The sequence below is a fragment of the Alligator sinensis genome, unplaced genomic scaffold, assembly GCF_000455745.1.
Source record: "Alligator sinensis unplaced genomic scaffold, ASM45574v1 scaffold173_5, whole genome shotgun sequence".
In the NCBI taxonomy this organism is placed as follows: domain Eukaryota; kingdom Metazoa; phylum Chordata; order Crocodylia; family Alligatoridae; genus Alligator; species Alligator sinensis.
The window spans coordinates 526,973-538,236 of NW_005842198.1; the positions used below are offsets into that span (position 1 = coordinate 526,973).

Below are 11,264 nucleotides of genomic sequence, written 5' to 3' on the forward strand. Positions count from 1 at the left end.
TGTCAGCATGGCAAAGGGTCTCCTTACACATTGCTAAAGGAGGGCAACCATCTCTAATGTGTCTATTCAGCATAGAAAAGGAAACAAAAAAAACCCAAGACAACCCAGAAACCATAGGGAGAGATGAATGGAAGTTTTGCTACAGGCTTCCTTCTGCAGACAGATGTGGTAAGATTTCTTGAGTGCGAGAAGATTTGAAGACTTAACTTCTTATTTCAAAAAAGTGCTTTTAGCATCTGAAGTCACTTGGCACTAGGGTGGCCTTTCATCCAGTTTTATAGAAGACAGTCCGGTTTTCTGGTCCTGTCTTCTACCTTTATGTCCTCTACTTTTCAGTGCTTGGCTGTCCTCCATTTCTGAGCCTTCAGGAGACTGGGTGGAGAGGGCCACTGTCCTCTGTTCTTGAGGTACCTTGATGGCTACCCTACCTGGCACATACAAAAAGTTTCCCCCACGACCTTATGCTTTTCTACTTCCTGCTCTCTACCCATTTCTCAAGGCGTTTCAGTTGCTGCAGAAGTTAGAGGGCAAACTGAGCAATAAAGTCAAGTAATACAGATCTAAAGAACACTGAAACAGTTCATAAATTAATTAGGTTTGCCAAGCTGGTCATGAAAAAACTCCAGCTCAAAAAAAATAAAATTTCCTTCCCCCACCAGCTCAAAGTGGGGGGAGGGGAAAGGGAGATCTGAAATTCATTTCAAAACGATCATTATTACTAAATCAAAATGAGAGGTTTTTTGCTCAACTTAAGTGTATCCAAAAAAGAGACAGGCAAAGTTCTTTGGGTAGATGTGATATCTTTTATTAGACCAACTGAGTAGTTGGAAAAAGTTCTTAGCAAGCTTTTGGGCACAAATTACCCTTCTTCAGGCATGGGGAGTCTCTGCTGTTCCAAGATCTCTCAAGGAATAAAAGAAACTAAGAAGTGTGAAAGGATGTCAGTAAAAACGTAAATGGAAAAATCCTCAAACAAGTGCAACCCATATTAGAAGATGACCCAATTTTTAAAGAGATCTTTGCAGAACCACCCATCCTTCCCTTTAAACAAGGACCTAACCTCATCACCAGAAGCGAACTCCCTATGACCCAAACCACACCAAAATACATCCAGACCATGCCAGGCCAAGAAATGCAGAACCTGCCAATGTATCTCCACCACTCCCACTATAACTACACCCCACAACAGAACCATCACTATTCCTTACACCTGCACCTCCAGAAATGTTATACATCTCATCCAGCATGCCATATGCCTGATGGAAAATATGTAGGAGAAACCAAACAACAACTACATGCTAGAATGAACAAACACTGAAAATTTATCAAACACAAGAACAAGATATTCAACTACCCGAGGGGGCACACTTCTCACAAGACAATCACTCTTGAAGCTCTCAGTTCTAATCCTCAAAAGGGAACTTTTAAAACACCATTCATAGACAAGCCTACGAACTTCACTTCATATGTTTACTGGATACAAGATATCATGACAATATAGACATTGGATTTATGACATTAAATCCTGCCTGACATCCAATTCACCAGGTACCTGCCAGACCTGACTTTCCCCCCCCCACCCTTTCTTCTCCTCCCCTCCTTTGCAACCCTTTGTCTTCCTAATTTCCAGCTATTTACTTTTTCACAGACAGCCTCTTTTCTACCCTCGGGTACAGTAGTCACCCTTACTGACCTTTGGCATCTTGCCCCTCATTTCTCCCCCTCCCTCCCTTTCTGCTTCCTAATTTCCACCTATTTATATTCTCACTCGCATCCCATCACACTTTTAGCTTTTCTCATTCCCTGGAGATCTCAAAACAGCAGAAACTCCCTATGCTTGAAGGGCGATTGTACCCAAAAGCTTGCTAAGAACTTTTTTCCAACTGCTTAGTTGGTCTAATAAGAGATATCACATCTACTCAAAGAACCTTGCCTAAGTCCTTAGACCAACACGACTGTAACCAAAAACCTCAAAAAAGAGACGCACTAATAATTGCACAGGTCTATTAATAAATGCCTTTGTTATTAACACCAAGAGATTAGCAACAAGAATATCTCAGTTTATAAACTATGTTGCTACAGGCAGAGTAAGACAACATCTAAGGAGCAAAGGCCTATCCGTACTACATCTCTCCCTTAGAGAGCTCAACCTCGCAAAGAGTCCTGAACAAACAAGATCACTTATTTGACGAATGACATTTATTTAATTGTTTTGTGCTTCTTTTGCCAGATGAGATGGAAAGAAGGCAGCACCAGTAGGTAACAGTGACCAAAACCAACATAAGGAGCCCTTGGCTTTGTCAACTAGAGCTTAAGTGAGGAAGGGCAATGTCCTTCAGGGGTAGGTGGGGAGGAACTGGAAGATATATTTTCCTTATTTGTTGTAAGTAAATTGCAGGTGATGCAACAGATTGGGGGTGGGGGGGCAGAAGGGATTTAAAAAAAAGGGAAGGGGGAGGAAGGAGTGGGGAAAGGAAACAGCAGTCTACCCTCCAGCCATGTAACTTTAGGTATCTGTTTCTGGGACACTGCCTACTCCCCCTACGAAGCCAGGGATTTTCCTCAACTAGTTAATGGACTATTTTTAACACATCTCCTTAAACTGTAACCCAAAATTTGTTCCTGAGGAAAAGACAAGCTTCAAACAATCAATACTAATCTAGTGCAGGGCTGGGCAAAATGGCAGATCTGGCCAGCAGCTGGACTCCCATTTCCCAGCAGCCCATCCCCACATGGCTGGGGCTGGTCTCTATGGAGACCCCAGCCACACCTGTACTGTGATAGCACAAGGCTGTGGTTGCCAAGGAGACCAGCCCTAGCTGCATTGGCAGGGCGCACAGCAGGGCAGGGCAGGGCAGGGCAGGGGGCTGCTTCAGAGTTACTGGGATCTTGCAGCAAGGGCAAGCAGAGCCACCCACGATCTGCAGCCTGCATGATCTGGGCAGGGGCACACAGGTAGTGGAGCATGGCTCTGCCCCAGCTCGGGGTCAGGCTGTCACTGTTGCAAGGAGCCGGGGCAGAGCTGTGAAGAGCCTCTGCCTGCGCGCCCCTGCACCAGTGTGTGCAGGCTGCAAATCACAGCTCTGCCCTGGCCCCAGACCAAGCTGCCCCCGTTACAAGATCCCAGTGGCTCCGGAGCAGCTCCCTGTCCTGCCCTGCCACACACCTTGCCAGCACAGCTGGGGCCAGTCTCCATAGCAACCACAGCCTTGCGCTATCACAGCAGAGGTGCAGCTAGGGTCTCCATGGAGACCAGCCCCAGCCATGCAGGCAGGAGCTGCTGGGAAATGAAGTGCACTGCTAACTTGTGGGCTGGACTTTGCCCACCCTGATCTAGTAAAACAAATCCTCATCATTTCCCCCATTCGGTAAGCAATTTGTTTTTCCAAAGCATCACATTTCTGCATTTAAAAAATTACCTTCTGAAGTGTCAAGCACAGTACTCGGCCATGCTTCAGTCCTTTTGAGCCATACATAGGTGACTGGAACAGCAGAAAGAGGACCTTAGAAACCCCAACTCCAGCTGACTTTCCACATTGAATCAGGCATGGAAACAAGCTGTCAGGAAAGCTTTCACATGCAAGGAACTCTGGGTATGCGCTGGTACAAAGGTACTTGCTGTCCTCAGGGCAGTCTGAGTAACAGCATTATCATCATGGAAGTTTAAAAACAATGGTATTTGAGAAGAATGAGCAAACTAACACCACTAACACACACCACTTCTACTTTCCTCAGCATGGGTGTGGCTGGCAGTTTGAACAACCTACTATTCATAGTCAGATCTTTTGGCTGCAACACACAAGAAAGCTCCTCCAATTTGAAGCCTTTGTTAGCAGAGGACCTTCAAAACACTGAACTAAGCATATACTACGAATCATTCAGACAAGAACAAGTAGACCAGTATCTTCATTAATACTTAGTCTTTAAGTCTAGTGTTTAGTGAACAGAAAAAAGGGACAATGCAGAGGTTACCATGATTTTTTTTAATTGTTTTAAGAAGTCACTATTAAACACACATTAGTCAAACTAGTTTAGTAATCCCTGCTGCATAAACAACTTGAGAATTTAAGATTTTATTAGATAAAAAACACCTCATTAAAAGCTTTCATTTTAGCCTCTGCAATAAAAACCTAGTAAGCCTACCACTGCTCTCATTTTGTCAGACTAATGTGCATTTTAGTGACAACGTATTTTTGAAGTTAATAATGCACTATATACTGAGTACCAACTCAGCCTTGCCTTCCTTGAAAGTGCTAGAGGGAGTCATTTGACCAGCTATTTACAAATTTCAAACGCTAATGTATTTACAATAGAAACCAATGTATTTAGAACCATTAAATATATAGTGTTTAACTCTGCTATTAGTTTACATAAACACAGCTTACCTCTGGCACCATTTTTTCCTGCTAATTTTTCTGCCAGCATTTTAGAAATTCAAAAATGCTATTCCTGGAGGGGCAAAAATAAAAGCTTAAAAAGAAAAGCAACCCAAAGCCTCCAGGCATTTTAGCACCCTGAGGAGTTACCCACCCCAGAGAGTTTTCTAAGAGAAGCACTGTAATATTCAGTGATACTTCCAAACTCCAGGCTTCCTTTAAAACTAATGAATATGTAAAACATTAAGAGTCAAAGCACTCCACTGAGTAGATTTACTGGAGTCACTGCTGTCATTCAGATTATGAATCCATGATCAGGAAGGAAGGAAAAAAAAAAAGTCACTGCTTTGCTGCGTCTCTCTCCATTACATTCCCTCCACCCGCATGAAGTGTTTGTGTGTCAATGTCCATAAACACTAGGTAGGCATCGTCTTCTCTTCTTTGCTGAAAGGCTGAACTGAACCAGGCTTTACCCATGAAAGGCCAGACACATGCATGCTTTTGCAGTGCTGATCTTCTGACTTCTTCTAAGGAGGAAAAGAATTAAGCATCAGACCCATTTGAATGATCAAAAGGAGGTTTTTATAACAAACTGTGCAAGACTTGCATAAACCCCTGAACCAAAAATCCAAATACCAGGAAGATAAAGATCTCAAATTATGCCCAACCCAGTTTCTGAGATAGGAGCACTAGTTTAAAACTGACAACTGCATAACACGATAATGATGGCAACTTTCAGATGGCAAGCCACATCTGCTAGTTCTACATGTGGCATGAGGTACCATTAAAAAAAACAAAAAAAAAACAAAACAGATCGATGCCTCTGTTCAGTCTCTCCTTGTCTACTCCACAGCTAATACACCCACCTGCATTTAAAAGGCTCTATTCCCAGTGCCCTCCCACCTGGCATTTGTCTGATTCTATTGTCAAGAGCAGGTGGTGTTGAAGCTGGTAACTTTAATTTGATTAAACTATGGCTCAGGAAACTGAGTCGCCAGTCTGGTGGCACTACTCATTTGAACGGAGCTTTACTGAAGAGTTCTTCCACACCAGAGCATCTTGCTTAAGATGCAAGAGAATCTCCCAATACAGACAGAATTCCAAGCTTTAACTAATCCTAGCAATGCTAAACATTATTATGATGGACCCGACACTCATGGATGAGTATCAAGGCCATTTAACAACAAATTAGTAGTCCAAATATATTACTGGGAATTAAGAAAGGACCAAGTTGAAAATAATAGAACTTTAGGAATATTAACAAAGCAGCAGCAGCTATGGGCAAAATACTAAATTAAACTTCAGATGCTGCAAACAGAAAAGAGGGGAAGGAATCAGGGTGCAGATTTCTGCATGGAAGGCTGTATCTCTGGCCACCCCACTTTATGCTAGCAGTTCAGAATGAGTCCTACACAATAAAAGGCCAATCTTTATGCCAGCTGCATCATATCCAAATGCGATACACCAGTTCTGGTGCACATATTGACACTACTGGGCTAGGGACTGACCAAAGTCCATCACAACCCAAAATACTAATCAGTGGGGATTGTTAGGTGATCCAAGTGGGAGTTAACTGTAACTTAAGTGACATGGCACCACCAACATGCTGGCACAAGCATAGGTTTTTCAGAAAGTGGACCATGTGATACTTATCCTGCATGAGGTTTGCATTCTTACATGCTTTATACTGGGACATACCTGTCCTCATGTCCAGATTTCTGATGTAGCCAAGTGTTTCCCATTTTAAAGTTTGGGGTTTGTCTGGGGTTTGGTTTTGTTTTATTATCCTCTGAAATCCATTACATCTTAACCAAACTATCATATCAGTAGCTCTTTGGTCTAGGGCAAAAATATACTTTAAATATTTTATACAGACTTAATCAACTCATTTAAAATATACTCTGCTCTTCTAAGATGTTCATACAAGGTAGATCTCTGCTCTCAGCTAAAACAAGACTTCCTGTCTTCTACCAATGAAGCACTATCTTGGCAAGTAGAATATAGGAGTCCATTTAAGGGTAAAACAGACTTTTAAACCCTGCCTGGCAAAGTGAAGGATAAGATGGCAAGCTACCACAGTAGTTAGATGCATCTAAGTGGAAGAGAACATGATAACAATCTAAACATCCCTAGGCAATCCTCTTGATCGCTGCAGCAACACAGAGAGAGAGAGCTTGATCTTTAAGTCCCCAGGGAACATGAAAGTCAGAATCCAGATGGAGAGATTTATCAAGTCATCCTCTTGTGGACATTAAGACTGGACAAGGGCCATCTCCTTCCAACATCTGTTACATCTTACAGGCAGCTAGAAATTGACATGTTCTGTGTGGAGCCAGCACCACTTACCTAGCCTTTAAAGAGTCTGTTTAGGCCAGAGACTATGTAAGCACACCACACTTGGAGACAACAGAGCCTGCCAGAGCCACAGGGAAAGGGGTATAACAGTCAATGGCTGGTAGAAGGTACTGTGAACCTGCTTCATTGTCCAGCTGCCAACACAGAAACTCGTGGTACTCTGCAAGTAGGTTACTTCAACTATGCTTCAGCGCATCAAGCCAGTCTCATAGTTGGTTCCCGTTCAGGGGCCAGGTTAAAAGCTTCTGATCAGAAGGATGGAAAATTTGGGAGAAAGGTCCCATTAAAGTCCCCCTTCCCTGGAACAGTCATTTGTTTTAATCTTCCTGGAGGGTGCAAAACATCTGCCTGTATTCCCTGGCTTTTTGTACGCGTTTTTTTTATGCCCAGAAGACATGAAATTAGCTACCCTTCTCAACTAACATTTAAATCAGACAATCCAGATGAAGTCAAGTAGATTCAAATACTAGGAGTCTAACTATTGAGATCCAGAGGTGTCAATATCTGCTTGAGCAGAAGAGCCATGGGTTGTGAAGCATAATGTAGAATAAGACAGCTAGGGTGATAGCCAGGGAATTTCCAATGTTCAGTGGTTCCCTACAACCAACTGGGTGTCTCTCTCCTGTTTTAGCAAAGCACATCCTTCCTCTCAGCAAAGGTCACTAGATATCAAGTTTTTCTCAATGAAAAGTAGTGAGGAAGTTGACACTAGATAACAGAATAATAACGAGGTGGACTGATACTGACTGCCTCCAATCACTTGACATTATAGAATGAATATAAAAGCTAGCATGCTCCAAGGTTGCAAAAGTAAATCGTAAGTGTTGGAGTTACTGGAAGCTCACCACCTAAAAATTAGGATATTTAATTTAGATGGGTTCCTCTGCACTGCCTTATACATCCAATTGTACTGTAGCAAAAATAGGTTGGACGGTGTCTACATACTTTTTGAGTCAACATCTTCTCTCTAGCTTCATCATGTATAGCTGGATTCCATGGAGAGAACCTACAGAAGAAAGGAGAAGCATTATAAAAAGTTTATGCAGGTGAAATTAAGTGTAAAATAATTTCTAAACTAGATAGGAGTCAGTGACACAAAATCATCCAAATTCTACTTTTTCAGCTTTTCCAATCGGCAAAATATTTCCAGCTGAGCACATCAAGGGAGCAGATCTACACTATAGAATGGCATCTTATAGGTTTAATCTACTTGGTAACAAGCACATGGATGCACATTTCTGCCAATAATGACACCAAGAACTTGTTCATTTAGCACCCAGCTAATTCCTAACAGTACTAACTTCCCAACCCAAATGCTCAACACATCTGTAAAAACTGAAGCCATCACAAAAATATGGCCACTGCAGCAGTTCAAGCCACACGTATGCATATTCAACTTCACATACCTGAAAGCAAGATTAATTTTAAAAAGGTACCTTATTTAAAAGGTGAAGAAACACTTCAGTTACTGCAGTGGTTACCAACCTTTTGTTGCGGTGACCCTAAATTGGCCACCAACAGCACCTCCTGACCTGGCACTGCGGGGGCTGCTGGGAGTGGAGTGCAGCTGCAACCCACCCGCCACACCCAGGCCATGCGTGAGAGTCTGTGTGTGGGCCCTTTGTGACCCTGATTTGGGTCTCACCCAGAAGTTGGGAACCAGTGAGTTACTGAATACACAAGGTGAGACCACAATAATCATAATAAACTTACAGAAACAAGTCTGAGTCATTAAACCAGAAGTAACTGCCAAATTAGTACCCATTCAAAAGTTATAGCAGGGCTGTTTTTCAATCTAACAGTCAAACATATGCACTTCGTTATAATTGACATGCTACTCACGTAATTGCATAGGGATCCTCTATTTTAGGCTGGTCAAACAAGTGACTGCTGCATAGTTTGACACTGTCTACAACCTTACTTTTGAACAGCTGAATGTCTTTTTCATATCTAGAAAAGAAACAGGTTTTAATACTTCATATAACATTAGCAAGGTTGCAAGCTATTTCTAGTCTTCAGATGAGTCAACCAGAAGACCTATGGCTTAGGCTTAGGTGCTCACAACCAGCTGACAAGTTGTATAAAGAAATAATACCATAAGTACTTCATACCATGTCACAGATGTTTGGTTCTTTTAAAAAAAATCTTATTTTGTCTAAGTAAATAGACTGTTAGTTTGTAAACTATTCATAGCCCAAATAATTTGAGGACACTTACAGCACTGCAGCCTCTGGATTCAAAGGACTTGTTGTATCAATCTTGTAGAAGACCCTACGAGCATACATTAGTACTTGCCATATGTGATTATGGTTCCGCCTAAATGAAAAATACAGTATTAGTGTGGCATCATTTTCAATATCAAAAGACCATATGTCTAATTCAATACTGACCTCCATTTTGCAAATGCTCTTTTCACATCCAGTTCACCTGAGAGGGGATCTACTAGTGGATGAAAGACCGGTAGATCAAAAACCAAGCGCTGCAGCAGAGGGGGAAAAGAAAAGTTCCAAGTCACTTTACAGAAGTCAAAGTCTAGCTGTAAATTCACTTATTGATAAAAATAAGCATTTATAGCTATGCATTTCATGGCTAGCACACAGTTAAGAATTTAGGCATAAGTAAAAGGAGACATCTTAAAGAGTCACTTGTGATAGATAGCCATTTTTATTTTTGTCAGAAGTTACGCTTAGCATTTCTCTAGTCTCACTCAAGACATTTCCATTTTATTCTGAATGTTCAACAGCATGGCCCATGGCCAATCCCACTTCAAGGTCATGGCTTTTACACTTTTTCCTGTCTAAATCCCTGTAAGATGACTATTAGTTTTGATAGGAAAATGATTTCAACACCAAAGGTGGCATACATACATAGATACCGGCATAAAATATGCCATTAAGTTTTGACATTACTCAATGTTTCCCCACTGATACTGTACCTGTAAAAGGGACATTGAAGCTCCCTGTAAAAGACTATCAAGTGAACTGGTTGCTTTCAGCATTTAGTGACTGCTATTTTCAGCCAAGATATTCTCCCCATAGGATAAGAATTATTTTTCTAGAAACTTGGACAAACACCCTCCGTTTGCTCTGAAAGCAGTTAAACAAACCGATTTCTCAGGAATGGACAAAGTATTCTAGTGCATACCTAGGGGTGCATCCAGACAAGTGTGGTCATGTAGTATGTGCTGCTGTAAATACATTTGCAGCGTCACATACCACACAGTCCATTGTTCTCTGCACTGCAAGGCATGCTGCCTGAGCGTGCGCTACACCAGGTTTTTTTGAGCCCTGAATACACAGGGGTCAAAAAACCCACAAACAAACACAAAGCAATGCACGCTTGGCTAGCACTTGCTGCTGAAAAGTGGCTCTGGGTGGGCCAGTTCCAGGCTCCAAGCAACAGAATCGCCACAGTTGCAACCCCAGGAGGCCCCCACGTAAAAGCTACTGGCCCCAGCCTCCCCTATCCCACCTGGGACAACTTGCCACATGCCAAAGCACACGTGGCACAGGTGTGTTCCTGGGAAACAGAGTATCCATGCACTTCTGGACATGCCCTAGTTGTACAAAGGTATGCAAAATGAATATTGCTGTGCACAAAAAGGAAACCTGTAAAAGGCTCAGCAGAAAGAAGTTAAGACTCCCTCTTCTCACCCCTGCTTCCTTGTAACTTTCCCTGTTTTGTGTGCAACCAATTCATATGCCAGAAATACTGCAGTTTAGTAGAAGGCCAAGCATTGCATTGATGTCTTAGTACATTATTATTTCTGTGCAGTTTTTTTGTTCATGCTTACAGTATGGCACTTAATTTACATAATCAAAACTGTAACAAAAATTAGAGAATACAAGCAATTCCCTTTCAGCTTAAGAGGTGATTAGTTGTCGGCCACTCTAAGAGAGACCTATGCATCCAGTGTTTTACAATAACTTTTCAGTGAGGCTCAGCAACCAAAATTTAGGGCCCAAAATCACTAGTAGATAAGTGGGTGAGCTACGAACAGTCAACTTCACTCCCAAAGCAGTCTAGGAGGAGTTGCTATAAAAGAAATGTCTTCTGCAGATCACAAGCAGGGTACAGCGAAAGCTCTAGCCACACAGCAGTGGTGCAGCTTTCACTACCTCAGTGAACTAAGCCAGTTTGACACATTTTCCTCTAACCCCTAAAAAGGAAGAAGGAAAGAGTCAGAAAATTAGTGAAATAAAACACTTACCGGGCAATCACCATCTGGGTAGTTATCAGGAATATAGACTGTAAATTTAAACACCCCATCCTGGTAGAGTCCATGCCTAATAAATATTACTCCAAACCACACTGCAAGCAAAAAGAGTCATATGAATGGGTACAAGCCACTCAAAAAGATAGGGTAATTAAAACACCTGCTCCTGAACTTACTTAATGCTGATCGGTAAGAAGGCTGCACGTAGACTCCTGGCAACTTCTGCTTTACAACCAAGGTGCTGTAATTAGAATCAGTGTTTAAAAATGAATAGCTCCAACAAGGACTGTACTGATCTAATACAATCTGCAGCAGGA

The 11,264-nt window shown here is 42.0% G+C and overlaps 1 protein-coding gene across 7 annotated transcripts in view; it reads right to left on the bottom strand.

Moving 5' to 3' along the window:
• Nucleotides 1-3,970: 3,970 nt before the first annotated feature.
• AKTIP (AKT interacting protein) overlaps nt 3,971-11,264 on the bottom strand; it is a 19,566-nt gene continuing 12,272 nt past the window's right edge. For 3 of the 7 annotated variants that reach the window (XM_025207529.1, XM_025207528.1, XM_006026571.3), the window contains exons 4-10: nt 11,124-11,188; nt 10,942-11,042; nt 9,122-9,210; nt 8,949-9,047; nt 8,574-8,681; nt 7,677-7,737; nt 3,971-4,903 (exon numbers count right to left, since the gene is read on the bottom strand). In XM_025207529.1, coding sequence (XP_025063314.1) covers nt 4,793-4,903; nt 7,677-7,737; nt 8,574-8,681; nt 8,949-9,047; nt 9,122-9,210; nt 10,942-11,042; nt 11,124-11,188 — 634 coding nt within the window. In that variant the 3' untranslated portion in view covers nt 3,971-4,792. Of the gene's footprint in view, nt 4,904-6,074; nt 6,216-6,722; nt 6,977-7,676; nt 7,738-8,573; nt 8,682-8,948; nt 9,048-9,121; nt 9,211-10,941; nt 11,043-11,123; nt 11,189-11,264 lie in introns of those variants that run through there. The other 4 variants (XR_001358243.2, XR_001358244.2, XR_003094759.1 and 1 more) reach the window with 4 other exon arrangements.